General features: G+C 46.3%; 1 protein-coding gene across 1 annotated transcript; it reads right to left on the bottom strand.

Annotated features, from left to right (window-relative positions):
* Nucleotides 1–198: 198 nt before the first annotated feature.
* On the bottom strand, nucleotides 199–16,052 carry LOC112407318 (uncharacterized). The gene is made up of 3 exons (XM_024756576.1): nucleotides 15,863–16,052; nucleotides 15,457–15,752; nucleotides 199–348 (listed from the first exon to the last, which is right to left on the bottom strand). The coding sequence occupies exons 1-3, from the start codon at nucleotides 16,050–16,052 to the stop codon at nucleotides 199–201; spliced, it is 636 nt and encodes a 211-aa protein (XP_024612344.1).
* Between the last annotated feature and the right edge of the window lie 3,403 nt (nucleotides 16,053–19,455).

Below are 19,455 nucleotides of genomic sequence, written 5' to 3' on the forward strand. Positions count from 1 at the left end.
GAGGTTTAATTTCATTTGAAAACCCGTGTACGAACACATTCTCAACTCAGGACGCACTCATTGCCAATGAGATGCCCTCTCCCCCAGCACGCCCGACACGGGACCCAGGGCTGGGAGAGCTGCCCCGACGGACACCCATCCCCTGGTCTGGAGGTCCACCCTCGACCACCTCTTCCTACTTCTGTAGGTGGAGCCCCGTCACTCACCCAGGAGGGCCGTCTGAGGGTGGGTCCGAGCATGTCTCCCTCTGGAGATGGACCTGGAAGGAGGCCACTCCCTGGCCTCAGCGGGTAGGAGGAGGACCTGTCCGAGGATCAGCAGAAAGCAGCCCACCAGCATCTTTTGCATCTTCAAGAAGAGAAAGAGGGAAAAGGCTGTGACAAACACAATGGGAGAAGAGGGCGGGGCGAGGTTTCTGGGTCTCCCTGAATGCTAGGTGCTGCAGACTCACCGCCTGCCTTTCCCCAGATCAGACAGGCCACTTGTACTGAAAATTCCATTTGTGTGTATGACCCTCAGACCCACTGGTAGGTTCTTGGATACTCTGAGCAGGGCGTACATAGTTGAATTTTTTGTCACTATAAGACTGAATGGAAAACTTGGGGGGAAAAATCTCTACCCTGAAGTTTCTTTTCAATCAAGTTCATTATCAATTATTCATAGTCACATTCTATATCTTGGATTTGAAAAAGGAAAAACTACACCTGAGGATTCCAAGTAACAATATTTTCTTAGTCGAATAATAGTGGATGGTACAAATTAATATATATGTTTCCCAAGGAATACATATACAGTTGCATAAGATAGCATGACTTAGCCTCCTAGCCTCCCTGCCTTCCACACACATCTATTAAGAGGGAACGCGGTGCAGTGTTTTTAAGGGCTTGGACCCTGGCACCAGACCGCCTGGCTTTGAAGTGTCCTGGCTCTGACACTTGCTAACTGTGTGTGACCTTGGGCAATCTGCTTAACCTCCTCATGCCATGTGGGAATATGGTTAATTGGGTGACTTAATCCACGTAACGAAAGCATTCAGGGTAGTGCCTGGCACACATGGGGAGGCGAGGACAAGCAAACAAGCAACCGCGTCAGGGGACCAGAGAAGAATAGGATCAAACGCACTGTTGAGCACAAAGCTCTCGGATGCAGAAAGAATTTTGACTCTTGAGTTGAGTTTCAGATATCCACAGGGGTGAGGGAGTTTCAACCAGAGTAGCACACTCTTGACCAGTCTTTACCCGTTCTCTGTACTGGTCCTGGAGAGTAGCTGGTGTGAAGGCTCTGGAGGAAAGATTCTGAGCAGGGAAGCGACATGGTCAGATCCAGGGTTTCCCAGGATGGCCAATCTCAGTGCTTCACATGGGATGAGAAAGGTACTTTCCACATGGTGAATGATATTGCCTATTCTGCCTAGCAAACCCTCATGGAGAAGGCAATATCCTGGGACTAGGTTAAACGTATTTTTCTTCTCGTTTCTATCATTATAGTGGGTGTCATAGCAATTTATTACTTTATACAAATTAGTGAGGAGGAGGGAGTATTTAAGGAGGAACAACATTTAAGGAAGATCATCTGCCTGTAAAGTCTTTACTAAATCCTCATCCTGTGCTTGGCAATTTCACCCAGTTGATTTCATTCACTCTTCAGACCTATCTTACATAAATCAGAATTATTATTTCTGCTTTTTATTTTATTTATTTTTTTGCGGTACGCGGGCCTCTCACTGTCGTGGCCTCTCCCGTTGCGGAGCACAGGCTCCGGACGCGCAGGCTCAGCGGCCATGGTTCACGGGCCCAGCCGCTCCGCAGCATGTGGGATCTTCCCGGACCGGGGCACGAACCCGTGTCCCCTGCATCGGCAGGCAGACTCTCAACCACTGTGCCACCAGGGAAGCCCTATTTCTGCTTTTTAGAGATGGGGAAACTGAGGCTCAGAGAAGTTTAGTAAGTTGACCTAGGTCACCCAGCTAAAGTAAGTAGCAAAGTAAGGATTCAAACCCAGGGTAAGAGGCTAATTTGCCAATTCACCAATGAGAGAAAACTTGATTAGCTGCAAGTCAAGTCCCCGTAAGGCAATTCATGAAAGGCCATAGCTGTTTCACCACCAGAAGTGGAAACAGGGCAGGGCAGGGGCAGGGACCACTTCCTAAAACATGAAAAAGTAATACTCAATAATTCAGTGAACTGTTTGCTCAGCAAACTGCTTTCAGGAATTGACCTGTAGATGAACCCAGGTCTGTCGACCTTCAAAGTCCACAGTTTTTCACACTTGCTGTGTTGAGCTAGCTCACTTTTCACTATGCATTAAAATTCTATTAAGAATAGCAGATGTTTATTCAGCACTTACTATGTGCCAGGCACTGGGCCAAGTGCTTTAAATTTATTAAGTCATTTAATTCTTACAGTAACTAGAGAAGTTCAATAATTTGCCCAAGGGTATGCAGCTGATAAAGGGGTGAAGCTCCAGAGCATTGCTAGTTCATTACAGATAACTACTGCCCACCCCTTATAAACAAATTAAACTCTTTACTAATTGGACTGTTCCCTATTCATAGCTTAATCTGTGAGATTCCCTTCTAGAAAAGGAAGAAAAAAGATTTTGCCTCTTTCTCTGATCTTAAACCTACTGTTTACTGTCAAGTTTCCTTGGTATTTATCACATTTTATGTGACAGTCTAAGTGTGTTATGTCACTTATATGTGATTTATTATCTTAATGATGTTCTCCTTCCTCCCATCTGAGCAAATCCAAAGTCCACGTTTATTTGTTTTAAAATGTATACAACATGCTCTGAAGGCGCACGTCCATCCTGACACATCTGCAATTAAATCCAAACATTTAGAGCATGATATGGTGGATAATTATCATTTTCAAAAAACAAATACCACTTGATGTGGCTTGGGTTTACTGTGGGTTTCAAGAAGTGTTTGCATTTTCAAGTTACCATGGCCAACCAAAAGGCCCTGAAGATAGGTGAGGGATAGGGAGTTAAAAATAGAAATAAACACTTCTAGCTGTCTAACCCTGAGAAGGTTACTTTCCCTCTCTCCGCCTCAGTTTCCTCATCTTTAAACTGGGGATAATGAAGAAACCTGGTCGTTGCATGAATTATATCAGCTCATATATATGTAAAGCACATAGAACACTGCCTGACACATAGTAAGTGCTCAAGAAGCGATAGCTACTTATTATTATTATCATCATTCTGCAATCAAACCAATTAATATAAAGTACACACTGCTAATTTTTGTCATACTGAGCCATTTAATGTACCTTATATTAACTTTGATGCTTACTTATGACTACTCTGATAAAACAATGACACACAAATCCATAATTTAAAAATACATGTCAGTATCGAAAAGTATTTAAAACTCTCTTTTTCAGAATGAAATAATGCCACTTGCAGCAACATGGATGGACCTAGAGATTATCATACTAAGTGAAGTAAGTCAGAAAGAGAAAGACAAATACCATATGATACCACTTATATGTGGAATTTAAGATATGACACAAATGAACTTATCTACAAAACAGAAACAGACTCACAGACATGGAGAATAGACTTGTGGTTACCGAGGGAGAGGAGGGATGGATTGGGAGTTTGGAATTAGCAGATGTAAACTATTATATATAGAATGGATAAACAACAAGGTCCTACTATAGCACGGGAACTATATACAATACCCTGTGATAAACCATAATGGAAAAGAATATGAAAAAGAATGTATGTATATGTATAACTGAATCACTTTGTGTACAGTATAAATTAACACAACATTGTAAATCAACTGTACTTCAATAAAATATTTTTCTTAAATGTTCTTTTTTTTTCTTTTGTTTTTTCTTTTTTAAATTTTTTTTATGTTTGCGGTATGCGGGCGTCTCACTGTTGTGGCCTCTCCCATTGCGGAGCACAGGCTCCGGACGCGCAGGCTCAGCGGCCCTGGCTCACGGGCCCTGCCGCTCCGCGGCATGTGGGATCTTCCCAGACCGGGGCATGAACCCGTGTCCCCTGCATCGGCAGGCGGACTCTCAACCACTGCGCCACCAGGGAAGCCCAAATGTTCTTTTTTCAAAAAATGCAATGGCACAGCAAGTCACAGTCTGGTAGAAAAGATTTACAAAACATTATCTGATATATCATTTATCTCCAGACATAAGCTCTTATAACTCAACACAAAGACAAACAACCTACTTGAAAATGTGCAAAATATTTGAACACTCATATTGCCAAAGAAGACATTCAGATAACAAATAAACGTATGAGAAGATGTTCAACATTCTTAGTCATTAGAAAAATGCAAATTAAAAATCACAATGGGGCTTCCCTGGTGGCGCAGTGGTTGAGAGTCCGCCTGCTGATGCAGGGGACACAGGTTCGTGCCCCAGTCCGGGAAGATCCCACATGCCGTGGAGCGGCTGGGCCCGTGAGCCATGGCCGCTGAGCCTGCGCGTCCGGAGCCTGTGCTCCGCAACAGGAGAGGCCACAACAGTGAGAGGCCAGTGTACCACAAAAAAAAAAAAAAGAAAAATCACAATGACATTCCATGACAAATCCACTAGAATAACAAAAATTAAAAAGACTGATATAACCAAGTGTTGGCGAAGATGTGGAAAACTGGAATCCTAATACATTGCTGGTAAGAATGCAAAATGGTGTAGCCACTTAGGGAAACAATTTAGCAGTTTCTCATTCAGTTAAACATACACTTCCCAAATGAGACAGCACAGGGTGACCAACTGGTCTGGTTTGCCTAGAATTGCCTGTGTTTTTGCACTGAAAGTTCTTCATCCCAGAAAACTCAGTCCTGGGCAAACTGGGCAAACCAGCAACCTAGATATTTACCCAGAAGATATAAAAACACACCCACACAAAGACTTATACTCAGATGCTCACAGAAGCTTTCTTTGTAAAAGCTGAAAACTGGGAACAATGCAAATGTCCATATATTAACAGACAGATAAATAAATTGTGGTACATCCATACAATGGACTACTACTCGGCAGTTAAAGGAATGATGTAATGGGTGAATCTCAAAATAATTAGGTTGAGTGAAAGCTGCCAGACACAAAAAGAATACATACTGAGCAATTCTATTTATATGACATTCAACAAAGGGCAAAACTCTGTGACAGAAAGATCAATGGTTCCAGGGGGTGGGATGGGAAAAGAAGGTCAGCTACAAAGGGGCAGGAGGGAAATTTCAGGGGTGGCAGAAATGTTCACATCGTGATTATGGTGGAGGTTACATGGCTCTATACATTTGTCAGAACCCATCAAATTATACACTTAAAAATGATGAATTTTATTGTTTTAAGTTGGACTTCAAAAAAGCTGTTTAATAGAAACTAAAAGAATGGGGAAAAGGATACTGTATACAAGTCAACATAAAACCAGCATGGCAATATTCATATCAGACAAGACAGGCTTTTTTAGAAAAAATGCAATGGCAGTGAAACAAGAAAAAATAAGTCAGTACACGTAGCCCACATTAATCACTGTTTCTCAGGGAGGCATTTACAGCTGCTAGCATTTGAAGAACAGGAGCCAGATCCAGTTCCAACTGGAAAACAAAATGATGTTTGAGAAACAGTTCCTTTCACATATGAGAAGCATTGTTGTGCTGAGAAATAGAGGTTAATTCAATCAGAACAGATTCCATGAAGCATTTGGGGGCATGGAAAGAATATTTTTAAAACAATTAAACAGCTTTGACTTTTGTTCTAGCAATTTTTCTCCTCTCCATGAGACAATGAGTCTTTTCATTTAGCTTTACCAAGAGGGTGGGGCAGAGAGAGAGAAGGAGATTGTTCTAAGCATTGCTGTTTCAAGTAAATCGACAGATGTGTAGCATCCCATCAGAGCCAACAGTATGTAACGTGGGCCTTGAGAGGAGAGGCCTGGCTCTGTCACAACACGCTGAGACCTCGGTTAGGTGATTTAACTCTCTGAGCTTTAACTAGTCAGCCATGAAAGGAGAGGCGTGGTCTGGAAGCAGCGTTCCTCAGCCTAAACCAGACCACAGGCTCAGGACAGGGGCCCAGGACAACGCTGCTCCCCTGAGGAAGATGGGCATGACACCCTCTTCCTGCCCCTGCACAAGAAGACAAAGGAGCTAAAGCATTAATATTTTCTAAGTGCCTACTATGGGCCAGGCAGTGAGCTGGGCGCTTGTATATTGTTATCTCATTTGGTCCTACAGTCATTCTGTGAGGTGGACGAGGTCCCAATTTCATGGGAGGAACACCGGCGGCCACAGATAGAAAGACACTCTCCAAGGTCTCAAAGCTAGTTAAGTGACAAAGCCAAGATTCTACCCCCGCCACTTCTCAGGCGGCCAGCCTACTTGCTAAAAAAGAGATTTTGAGTCCCCTCTCCAATTCTGAAAGTTCTTAGACATCATATTCAAGAGTTTTGTCCCTCAAAGGCCACTCCATTGGCACACCAAGTTTGCATACGAACTACTCTGTGTTCAATGAGAACCAGTCACACAGGGCTGGGGCCGCAGCAGCCCCAGAGGCCTTCCTTCCTGTCTCCCACCTCAGACCAGAATCCCCAGCTCCCACAGGGCCGGCAAATGGAGCCCAACCTCCATTTAGATGTTGACATTTAGATGTTGACCTGACATTGGCTTTCTGTGACTTTCACCCAGTGGTCAAGGCCTGCTTGCCAGCCCAGCCTTTCCAGGTACAGACTCAAGTCCTTTCATGGTCAAGGTAACTCCATCTGCTCCGGTAACCGGACTGGAAACTCGGCCTCAGCTTCCATGTGTCCCTTGCGTCACCATCACATTCATGGGTGGACAAGCCCTGGCTTTCCCGCCCCTGCTCCAGCCCTCCTGACGGCTCCCGCCACTGCAGCAATGCTCCAGTCTCTCTATTTCTCACCCAGACTTCTCCAGAAGCTTTGGAACTGCTCTTCCTGCCTTGGGTCCTGCCCCTTCCGTGCTCAGAACCCACCTATGGCCTTACTACGTAACATTCATGTTCAAGGCCCTCCATGACAGACCACTGCTCGCCCTACAACCATGGCAGTCCCACGTGTACCCCAGCCCCTCTACCAGTGCCAAAAGAATTCAGATTCTTGTCCTAGCTGGGTGCCTTCATCCATGCTGGTCCCTTGGCCTGGTCTACCTTCTGTATTATTCAAAAACGCATTCATTCCTAAAGGCTCAAGTCATATGTCACCCGCCCTCTAAAATGTTCTCCGATTTTCCCAGCAAGGATTGACTTTTCTACGCACCCCTGACAACGGGTTTCTTGTCTGCTCTAGCACTGGGTTTTTGTTTGTTTGTTTTTGTTTTTTGGCCGCGCTGCGCAGCTTGTGGGATCTTAGTTCCCTGACCAGGGATCGAACCCACGCCACCGCAGTGAAAGCACGGAGTCCTAGCCACTGGACTACCAGGGAATTCCCTAGCACTGTGTTTCTTTTTCTTGTTTCCATATCTGTCTCCCTGCCTAGACTCTGAACTGTTCCTTGAAATCACACCCATGTGCTAGATGCTGAATTTCATAACTAAAGTTTTATAAAATAGGTAAATGTTGAATAAACAGATTTATTGATCAACAAAAGATCAATAAATGTTGAATCAAATTGGCCCTAGTTCTGCACCTGACAACTGCCAAGGCCGAGCCCAAGTCTTCGTCTACATACTCTGTTTGCCTTAATGCAGGCAACCCCAATGGCTCTCTCCTATGATGGAAGGAGCCTCTGCCCCAGATTTCTTGGCCTTGAATATATAATTTTTAAATGATATAGATGAAATATCAAATATTTAGTTATAATAATTAAAGTATCCATTTAGTCATACATGCATATTCAAAACATTTGAAATTACAAAATATATATTCACTTAGAAATAATGCTTTATTCATTAAAAATGTTTCAGAAAACAGTGTTTTCTCTCTTTCATGTCATAAAACAGTTTTCAAATGCTTGCCTCTCTAACTAACATCAGTATTTCATCAACGCTAAAGATTTTTTTTGTTTTCTGACATCTTTACTTCTAGGTTGTCTGAGATACAGCACTTTCTGAATCTATATATGATGCTGTCACTGGAAATTTTATCTCAGACCACCAGTTCCCACTTATGTAACATGAGGACAGTTGTTGGGTTTTTTAATATGTCCTGGAGGCATAAATTCACCATCTCTGCAACTTACTCATTCACTGTGCTGCTCTTAAGGTATCATATCCAGTGTCATCCAGCCCTTGCAATTGCGAAACTGTGCCCAGAGGAATAATGACTAAATTTGAGTTGATTTTTCTTTTACTGTTTTGGTCATTGACTTCTACATGTATTCAAAATTAGCACACTGACTGAGGACATTTCAAGCTAACGTGTCTTCCCCCAATAGTACTTTGTTCAACACATTTCAAAGAGTTCCACATACTTTGAGAGACTTTGCAAGGACTCACATATACAGCAATTTCCTCTTTTCCAAGGAATCATTTTCTGGGGAAAAAAAAACCCTCACTTCATATTTTGGAATATATGGTCATTCCTACCTTATCTTTCCTCCCTTCCATTCAATCAAGCACCATGTTCTACCACGTGAGGTCTCGCATGCCTTCTCCCTCTTCCATCCATACCTAGGCTTGCCCCTTATTCATACTGGAGAGACTACAAAGGTCCTGGCAGACACTGCTGGTTGCCCCCCAATATCCTCCCCTCCTTCTTTAGTAATAGAACCCTCACTTTTTAACTGGACACATAATGGGGCTGGAATAAAGACCAAGATGCCCAGTCTTCCCTTCTTCCCTATCAGGTGACTACATGGGGGTCAGGGGGATGGAAGTGGATGTGGCGAGTACAACTTCAGAGAAGTGGTCCTTAAAGGAGGGGTGGGGGAATGACCGCCTTGCTTTTTCCTTCCTGCTGGCTGGAATGAGCACATCCTGGCTGGAAACCCACCAGTCATTTTGAACCACGAGGCACCATGAAAATGGAAGTCATGCTGCATGGTAAAAGTGACAGGGCACAAAACTGTGGGCCCCCGACCCCATGCTCACTTTGGACATGCTGCCTCCAGGCTTCTAGACAGAAATAAACTTCCTTCTTCAGGTCACTGTCATTACTGTTTTTTGTATAACTTAGAGTTGATCATAATCCTAATTAATTGACTGTTTCTAAGTCTCTCCTATTGACGCCATCTGGCACCAGCTGAATTCAATCTTCCCAACATACTATCATGCGCCTGCTCAAAAACTATCAGCGACTTCTACATACCAAGCCGGTAAAATCCAGATTCCTGGGCTTCCCTGGTGGCGCAGTGGTTGAGAAAAAAATCCAGATTCCTTAGTTTAGCACTCAAAGTCCCATAATCTGGCCCTGTCTTACAATGCTAACCTCAGAAACACCCCCATCCATTCCACCAACACACACACACACACACACACACACACACACACACACGCACACACACACACACACACACACTTAACCCTCCATTCCAGCCCGGTAGCTCCATACAACGTCTCTTACTCGCCGCTGGTTGGATTGAGTTTAGGACAACGAAGATACAGGGAGGGAATCACTCCCTTTCAAATTGAACTGTGAATGGAAACAACCTTAACAAGAGAACAGATACACTGTGGTGCAGTCATATAATGGGCTATTATACAACCACAGAAATGAGTGAATTACCGCTTGGTGCAAAATCATCATAAACTTACAAACATAATATTGAACAAAACTAAATTCAAAAATGGACAGAAGGAATCTGCAATCCTAGGAATCGGGATAGTGGTTACACTCGAGGTGTCAGTGCACAGAAGGAGGCGTGGGGGGGGATTGTGGGGTACTGGGAATGTTCTGCTGATTACTCAGTATGCTGACTGCAGGTTCATGGAAAAGAATCCAGATTTGTGCACCTTTCTATACGTATGCTTCAGTAAAAAGTTTACTTAAAAAACAGGCAAACTAAGTTAGAAGAGCAGTTACCTTCAGGGGGAGCTGATAATTAATTGGGTAATTGTGGGCACAAAGCGGGGCTTCTGGGGTGCCGATCTGGGAGATGGTCACATGAGAGTGTTCATTTTGCAAAAGAGCCATTGTACTGTTCCCTTATGGTTTGTGCATCTTTTTATATGTTCTTTTGATTAAAAATTTACTTAACAAGTGAAGTGTGCAGTACTACTCCTGCCACCCTTGCTCTCTGATCATGCCATGGACAAAGGGATTCAGGGAGAGATGTGAGCTGCAGCAGAGATTTTAGAGAGAGGCTAATGGGTGTTCTCTCTTGAGAGGGCTTTTGTGCACGTTCTGGAAGAGGTGTTAATGAGGGTGCGCAGCTGGTCCTGACCTGGAACTCCTTCTCAAGCCCTGGGGTGGGCAAAATAACGTCCCTCCAAAGATGTCCATGTCCTAATCCCCAGAATCTGTGGATATGTTACGTTACACAGCAAAGGGGAATTACAGTTGCTAATCAGCTGACTTTAAAAATAGGGAGATACCCTACATCGACTATACTTCAATTAAAAAATGGAAAAAAATAGTGAGAGCATCCTGAATTATCCAGGTGAGCCCAGCGCAATCACCAGGGTCCTTAAAAACAGAAGAGTGAGGCAGCATGAGAAGGACTCAGCCTGACATTGCTGGCTTTGAAGATGGAAGGAGGCGACAAGCCAAGCAATGAGGGAAGATTCTAGAAGCTGAAAAAGGCAAGGAAATGGATTCTCCCCTAAAGCCTCCAGAAGGAACAATTCACCCAGTAAGAACCATTTCAGACTTTTGACTTCCAGAAACATAATAAACTTTTTAAAAACTGAAGTATAGTTTACAATGTTGTGTTACTTTCCAGTGCATAGCAAAGTGATTCAGTTATACATATATATATTATATATAATATATATACTCTCTTTCAGATTCTTTTCCATTATAGATTATTACAAAATATCGAGTATAGCTCCCTGTGCGACACCGTAGGTCCTTGTTGTCTACCTATTTTATATTTAGTAGTGTGTATATGTTAACCCCAAACTCCTAATTTATCTCTCCCCCCTCACCCACTATCCCCTTTGGCAACCATAAGTTTATCTTCTGTCTGTGAGTATATTTCTGTTTTGTAAATCAGTTCATTTGTATCATATTTTGAGATTCCACATGTAAGTGATATCATATGATATTTGTCTTTCTCTGCCTGACTTAATATGATAATATCTAGGTCTATCCATGATGCTGAAAATGGCATTATGTCATTCTTTTTTATAGCTAGGTAATATTCCATTGTACATATATACCACATCTTCTTTATCCATTCATCTGTGGATGGATGTATAGGTTGCTTCCAATAAACTTGTTTTATGTCACTAAGTTTGTGGTAACTTATTACAGCAGCAGTGGGAAACTAATACAGACACTGTCTGGAAATTTCAGAGAGGTGGTAATTTTATTAGAGGAGATCTTGGGGATGGGGGCATTCTTTGTATTTCAATGGAAATGGAGAAGGAGAAGGAGCTAGAAAAAATCAGCAAACACTGTTGATGGGGAAAAGGAGACCATTCTGAGGGGCTAGTGTTAAAAGTTGAGGGTTTGTCAAAGAAAGGGAGAAACTGTGAAAGTAGCAACTTCAGAACTGAGTTTGAAGCAACCCAGGGCTCACAAAAGATTTGACCCATAGTCTTGACCCCTGTGGTGTTAAGCTTCTCATCTTTAAGACAAGTGAAAACAAATTCACCTAACTGGGAAGGTGCAAGGATAAGCCCTCAACAGACGTGAGATAACATCCTTTGATTGGGATTTCCCTGGTGGTCCAGTGGTAAATAATCCGCCTTCCAATGCAGAGGACGCAGGTTCGATCCCTGGTCAGGGAACTAAGATCCCACATGCTGCGGGGCAAATAAGCCCACGTGCCACAACTACTGAGCTCGTGTGCCACAACTACAGAGCCCACTTGCCTCAACTACAGAGCCCACGCACCCTGCAGCCTGCGTGCCACCACTAGAGAGAGAAAACCCACATGCCACAACTAGAGAGAAGCCTGCACCCACAAGGAAAGATCCCGCACGCCTCAATGAAGATCCCGCGTGCCGCAACTAAGACCCGACGCAGCCAAAAATAAAGAAATAAAGAAATAATAAATAAACCTTTAAAAAAAATCCTTTGCTTTACATCATTTTCTCTAATAATAACTGTTTATTAGGCAGCATAATGCCCCCAAAGATGTCTATGACCTAATCATCCCAGAATCTGTGAATATGTTACCTTTGTGGAAAAAGGGACTTTGCAGATGTGATTAAGCTAAGGATATTGAGAAGGAGAAATTAGCCTGGATCATTCAAGTGGGTCCAACATAATCACAAGGGTCTTTATAAAAGAGAGAGGAAGCGGGGAGAAGGGGGAAGGGAGAGAAGAACTGGAAGCTGCTATGCTTCGCAGATGGAAAAGACCAAGAGACAAGAAACATGGGCACCTTTCAGAAGCCAGAAAAGGCAAGGGAACAGCTTTCCCCCTAGAGACTCCAGAAGGAACATAGCTTGTCGACACCTTGATGTTAGCCCAGTGAGACCTATTTCAGACTTTTGACCTCCAGAACTGAAGGACAATAAGTTTGTGTTGTTTTAAGCACTAAGTTTGCAGTCATTTGTTACAGCAGCAATAAGAAACTAGTACAATAACCTAAAATAGCAGTGGGCTATTCCAATGGGGATGGAGCCAGGGTCTCCAACAGTAAAGTTTTCCCTGACGATACTCTAAAAAGAACTTTCGAAAAATGTTAGCTAGCCCACCTGCTCAGCCACTGACTTTACATGCAGACAGTTCGGTAAAGATCTTATTTTCAATCAGCTCACTCCGAGCACTGGCAGATTAATTCACAGTAATTTTCTCATGTAACCCTTATAACAACACTATGACATAGATCGTATCATCCCCATTTGACGGATGGTATAACTGAGGCTCAGATAATAATAACAGTAAGTATAGTTAATAAATATTGAGCACGTACTCCGAGCTAGGCATTATACTAAGCGCTTCATGTGTGTTAACTAATTTAATTCTCCCAACAATTCTATTCCCATTTACAGATGAGAAAACGGAGGCAGGGAGTCAAAGTAACGTTCCAAGATCCTTGCAGGTAATGAGTGGCAGGGCTGAGACTGGAACCCAGGTCCCTCAGGTGCCAAGATCAGGGTCGTACTCCCACAACCTCTCATCACTGTCAGCATCATTACCACCAATTACTGATAACAGCTGAGGCCTCTGGGATGGAGCCCAGCCCTGCCTTTCTCTCTGAGTCCCTTTCAGGGTCCTACCAGGTAAGGCAGTGGTGGCTGTCTAATGAGCCACCTGGCAGGGTTCAAAGATGACCTCACAGCTAGAGCTCCAAGCGGCAACTGGTCCCTTGGAAGGGCCTCCCTGGCACTGTTTATTAGCAACAGCAATGATAGCCTCCACTCTCTCCTTGGCACTTCAGCCTCCCTCTTCCTCTGACCCTCCTGACTTATTCCCACATGTACATTAAACAGGGGTGCCCTCCTGAGCCTCCCTAAAGACAGGGAGTCCCAGGAAAGGGCTCTCTTAAACACACATGCTAAAAACCAGAGGGGAGCCAGTCCCGTCCCAGGGATAGCATTCGAGGCTCTGGCTCACTTGGCTGGTCTCAAACGCAGCTGCTCACCCGAGTCCCAGCATGTCCCTTCTCACCTCCCACCCAGCCAGCCTCACACCCAACACCCTGCAGGCCAGCGTTTACACTGGCACTCCCTCTTCGCCCCAGGCAGAGCTGATTCTAGGAAAACTGTGGGATTTCTCTGTAGAACCTTCAGTGATCCTCTTATTCCTTATCTACCTTTCAAGGAGCAATCTTCTATTTCCTTTGCTTTAAATCTTGGGCCTCATTTCAACTACCTCTTGCTAAACAGAGATATGTGGTGATGCTGGTAAGAGCTTAGAGCATGACAGCCATCTGAGGGTGTCTGAGAAGTGGACTCTGGTACGGCACCTCCAGCCAGTGAGCTCAGGCCTCAGTGCCTCCAGCTTGCCAGGGCCTGGACTCCTGAGCCCGGGACCCCGGATTTGTAGGAAAGAGAAGCCTGGCAACACAGAGGTCTGACTGAATTCTACTGGCAGGACTAAAAGTTTGGGCAGATAGGAAGACACAAGGTGAAGACCCAACAGATATCTACCTGCGTTCTCAACAGGGGGTTCTAAGGCACCAAGCTTCAGGGGCTGAGAGGAAACTTTCCAGACCATAAACCCATCCTGGAACAGCAATATGGTTTTCTGAGGCTGGGAGAAACAGGCGGGGAGAACCGTGTAGGACGCACTCCTGAATGGAAAACTCCAGTTAAACACATGTAGATCATCTGCCACCCTCACGTACCCACAGAGGGCCCACCTTCCTGATTTGGAGAGGAAGTGACTGCTTGTAGGAATGCCTTGCTTTTCTGGAGAGACAGGTGATGGAACTAATCACCAATCTTAAAATGCCTGGAACTGTTCTAAGGACTTGAATTCAATCCTCACAGCCCTTTAGGTATTATCAACCCCATTGGACAGATGAAGAAAGTGAGGCATAGAGCAGTTGGGTAACTCCAAAGTTGCCAACCTGTAAGCTTCACTCACAGCCGGGGTCTGAACCTAAGCAAGCCAACCCCAGAGTCTCTGGTCTTGACCATGCCCCTCCCCCACCCCCGCAGCGGGAAACCAATTAAATGCACTTGGCGCAGATGCAGCCCAGCTCCCTGATTTATGACGATTTGGGACTTGGTCAACTGGGTTTGTTCCGGGCGGGAGTATGTGTTCCTGAGGAGCTACCTTCCTGTGCACCTTCCTGTGCGTCCAGTCCAAGAGACGTTAACGAGAGAGGGTCCCCATTTTTCTGTTCTCTCTCCAAACTGCCCTCGGGGTTTCTAGCAACTACCACAAAACGCCCTCCCCTTTCTTTCCTTTCCCCGCAATGTAGGGAAGCTGGAGCTTTAGCTGTCCTAGAGAACCAAGAACAAAATGCAGATGACACGGGCATTAAAATACCAGCCGACCGAGGCGGGGAGTCGGAATCGATCCGCTGGCCAGCTGGACAGCACTCATACCGCATCCCCACTCAACAAGTCTCCCTTTCCCGGGGTCGGTGGAGGCCAGGTCTGGGCGGCCCCGCGGCGGGGCACAGCGCCCCCACGGGGCGCTGCGGGGTGGTTGCCACGCGCTGCGCCGGGCTCAGGGAGCTCGCGGAGCTCGCCCGGCCAGGGCGGCCCAACTGGCCCCGGCCGGGGGGTCCCGCAGCGCCGCCCTCCCTCTCGCCCTCTGCCCCGAGGGGTCGGGAGCCAGGGGCCCAGGGTGGGAGGGGGCGTCCGACGGGAGGGGCCGTGCGGGGCCGCACGGGCCGGGGCGCGGGCCTTTGGGCGCGCCCGCGTGCGTGGGTGCCCAAGCTCTGCCTGTCTGTCCGTCTGTCTGTCTGCGCCTCGGGGCTGCGGGGCCAGGCAGGGCCCTGGGGAGAGCGCGCCCCGCTCACCTGCAGCCACCGCCGGCGCCTGGGAAGCGAGACAGGGGCGCAGACTCCCGGGTCTTCGTCGCTGGCCTCCTCGCCGCTCCGAGAGCCACGGCTCTCCTCGGGAATCGCTCGTGGGAGCCGAGGAAGAAGCCCGAGGTGCTGCCGCTGTCTCCTCTTTCGCCGCTTCCTCCGAGTCCCATCCCAGAGCGCTCCGCTCCCTCGCTGGCTGCCTGGGCGGCTCTGGGCCAGCGCCGGCAGGCGGCGAGGGAGGCGGCGCCGCGGAGGGTGGGGAGCGGGCCGGCGGGAGGAGGGGTGTACTGTTTGGGGATGGGGCAGGAGCGGAGAGGGATAGGCCGCGAGGACCGCCCCACCCTGCAGGCAGCCCCGGGAGCTGGGCACCGTGGCCGCACGCCCTGCCTGCTGCCACCTCGCTCTGCGTGGTCCGTCCTCAAGCCCAGGCGGGGATCGGACTCCGGGGGTCTGGAGCCGCACGCAGGCTCAGAAAAACAAGGAGCTTTGGGCTCTTGGCGGAGGGGAGTGGGGTGGGGAGCGGAGGAGAGCATCTCCTGGAGGGAGAAAGGCATGACAGGGGTCCTGTTTCCTGAACTGGGGGTCATGATCTACAGGAGGAGACCATCGATGACGGTGATGAAGAAGAAAGTGTTGAGAATTGGGCTAACTGGTGACAAGTGCCAGGAGCTGTCTTGGCAGTACCCAGAACACCGGTGCCAGTTCATATTAACAGAGCGTCCACTGGCCAGAAACCAGGCCCCTGGGTGGGGACGGGACTAAGGATGCCAGGACGGAAAGGAAACAAGGTTCCTACCCTGAAGGAGCAGAGAAAGTCTAGTCCAGGCAAGACTTTTGAAATTATGGGCAAAGATGTTTGCAATTTTGTGAAGCGGGGGAACGTGCCCTGAGAGGTCCCCAAGGGAACTTTGGAGGGATGCTAAAGCCAGGATTGGTCAGTGGCAGGGAAAGGGCTGGGGAATGCCACTCTACCAGCTCTCCCTGCTCCTGGGCAGCTGGGGGTGAGTGGGGTCGTTACAACAGGCTAGGACATCTCCTAATAATTGCTCCAGAATTCTAACCCCAAACTATTAACCACTCAGTTCAGGTTTTAACAAGCTATGGGGTAGAGGCCGCAGAACTAGCAAGTTTCAAAACGTCTGGTGCCAGAATCTGATCATTTAAGTCCTCTTGGATGCCTTTACTCTGAACCGTCGTCACTCCTATTTGATGATAGAGTTGGTTTCTGGAATATGAGTAAAAACCTTGTACAAAATCAATTTTTCAGGAAAGCTCCAGGTGGGTAATTAAAATCCTAGCCATAAGGCAAGGGGTCAACATACTCAAGCCATCGGGCAACTCAGTGGTATCCTAATGCCAAGAAAGAATCTTGGATTCATGTTCCCTTACGCTGCACCTTAGGCCCACTGGGCACTCTTGACCACCTGCACTGATCAGAAATAGTTTCTTTGTATGTCTTTGGGAGGAGGTAGGTGGAAATCAGAAAGTAGAAGAAAGTCTTCAGGAAATGTTTGGTCTCTGAAGTCTTGGATCCCACAAATGAAAATTCTTCCTGAGTCTGGGCCAGTGAAAATCCCCTAGGAGCTGGGGAAGTGAAGTTACAGTTTATGGAAACTTAGAGTTTAAATGTGTTGCCTTATTTCAAGACACCAGTATGATCCAGTAATTTAACCAGGAAAACAATAGTAATTCCGAAATCCTAATTGTAATTTAGTAGTAACAGATGAATTGTAATTTAGTAGTAACAGATTTCGGTGATTCTGGTGTATGCCAAGTAAGATGGATGTTTCTCCCCAGAGTTCTATCAGAATTCTTCAGAAGAGGAAATTTCTGTACAAAGCATGCCTGCAGCCAAGTCAAATAGGTGAGTGAGTTGTTCACCTTGTGGAATGATCTTCAGGTCTGCTGGAAAAAAAAAAAAAAAAAAAAAAGCAGCAAAAGCGAGTTCAGTATCCAGAAATATCAAGTAAGAAAAAACAATGGTTTAGTTTCCCAGTTACCTTTAGGGTGAATGCAAGTTGATAATAATAATAAAGGCTGCTGGGGAAAGCCCAAATTTGCCTTTTCTGCCAGAGGCCGTGCTACTGGCTTAATGTAGAGAACCTTATTCAGAAAAAGTATGATTTCTTGTTCTCAGGTGGGCACTCATACAAGCAGACAAGAACAAGGGTGTGTAGTATCTCAGAACTCATGAGTTAGAATCCATAACTGTTTAAATTACTTACACCTTGGTAGCTATACTGGGTTCAGCTCACTTCTCTGTCTCTGCAGGGGGTCTACCGTGGAACAGAAGGAGGCTGTGGCGGGGCTGGGGGGGGCGGGCAGTCATTTGACCCAGGCCTCACATTCATGAATAGCCTCAAATATAGACTTCGGCCCTAAGCATTCATTTGTTCCTTGTAAATATCAGGGCTTTTTGTTTTGCTTTGTGTTGTACATTGGAATCCTTCCTAGAGGGCAGATGAAAATGAGACTCTATCAAAGAGAAGAGGACCACAATATAAGGAAAACAAAGAGCAGACAGGTTGGCTCACAGAACTCATAGCCTAAAATAACTTTTTTTGTTTTCGTTTTTTTTTGCGGTACACGGGCCTCTCCTGTTGCGAAGCGCAGGCTCAGCAGCCATGGCTCACGGGCCCAGCCGCTCCGCGGCATGTGGGATCTTCGCGGACCGGGGCACGAACCCGTGTCCCCTGCATTGGCAGGCGGACTCTCGACCACTGCGCCACCAGGGAAGCCCTAGAAACACCAATTTTATTGACAAGATAGGGCCACAACGGGCAGCTCCACGGAACACAAATGAGGAAGAATCTAAAATTGCAATGTCACCTCACTCGCACTGTGTTTCTCTAGGTGACTGATGATGTTTGAGTCACATGTAAACTGTTGGAGCCCGTCCCTGTCCCACTCAAGCAGAAGGGCAGGATGTCTCACCTGGGAGAGGAGCTGTCATTCCTTTGGGGCACCTGCCAGTTGGTCAGAACAGGAGATAAGGTAGAGAGGGGGGCCTCCAGCCTTGCGTAAGGAACCCTCTGACATGGGGCAGTGCTTCCTTCCAGATGCCCCATCAATGTGGACAGCTAGTTCCATGTCAGAGGTCCCCCTGAGGACAGGCTAGCTGATGGCACCATCATCCCAAGTGAAATGATTTCTAAATAAACATATAACCCCACCTTGGAAAGAGGATTCAAATGTTTTTATGTTATCTTGAATCATGAGCTCCCGAGGGCAGGGACCAGACCTTAACTTGTTTACACATCTTCCTTATGCCGTGCTGTGGAAGAGACTGAGCTGCTGTGGCCTAAAACCTGGAGTTTAGAGTGGTTTTTGTGGGATCAGGGTGATGAGGCTACTTATCAAGTATGAGATAATAGGATGGCATGGGGAGCCTTAAAACCTGGGCAAGACTGAATGGAATCTGACTCGTTTTCTTGGACATTGACAAGGCTGAAACACTGCCCATCTCCCTGGAGACTAGTTTCCAGTTTGGAAGTGGAGGATGGACCTGCTATGTGTGGAAGCATCACTCAGCAATGCAGACTGCTGCTTCTTGCCTCCTGAAGCCCAGGAATTGGCAAAGAGCCATTTGCTATTAGAAGCCAGTAGCCTCATTCCTGTGACACTCAGCTAACTGCCTTCTCGCCACGCCATTACCGAGTCTCTGTCTGCATCCGTTGCCTGGTGTTAAATCAGACTGCAAGATACTTGGGCAATGAGTATGTGTATCCGTCCTATAAAATCTTCCAGCATTCTGGCAAAGCTCAATAAACTCAAGAATAACAAAAATATCAGAAGAAAGAACGTGGCTTTTCCACGTTCTCTCTTGCTGAAGAAAATAACTGGAACATGGTTATTACCGGGATCCAACAGAAGGGGAAATGCTACAGATGGTCCAGTGGAAAGAATAAGGAATAAGGCAGTGAACGGCTGAGAGCCACAATAAATCATGAGATGGAGAAAAATAAGATGTAATGCAATGAAGTGAACAAT

The sequence above is a fragment of the Neophocaena asiaeorientalis genome, unplaced genomic scaffold (assembly GCF_003031525.2).
Source record: "Neophocaena asiaeorientalis asiaeorientalis breed wild unplaced genomic scaffold, Neophocaena_asiaeorientalis_V1.1 scaffold29, whole genome shotgun sequence".
NCBI classification, from domain to species: domain Eukaryota; kingdom Metazoa; phylum Chordata; class Mammalia; order Artiodactyla; family Phocoenidae; genus Neophocaena; species Neophocaena asiaeorientalis.

Coding starts and splice junctions, on each gene's coding strand:
- LOC112407318 (XM_024756576.1), bottom strand. CDS start 16,052: ATGACCCCCAGTTCAGGAAACAGGACCCCTGTCATGCCTTTCTCCCTC. Junction 15,753..15,862: donor GACGGACCACGCAGAGCGAG/GTGGCAGCAGGC, acceptor ATCCCCAAACAG/TACACCCCTCCTCCCGCCGG. Junction 349..15,456: donor GGCGCCGGCGGTGGCTGCAG/GTGAGCGGGGCG, acceptor CTCTTCTTGAAG/ATGCAAAAGATGCTGGTGGG.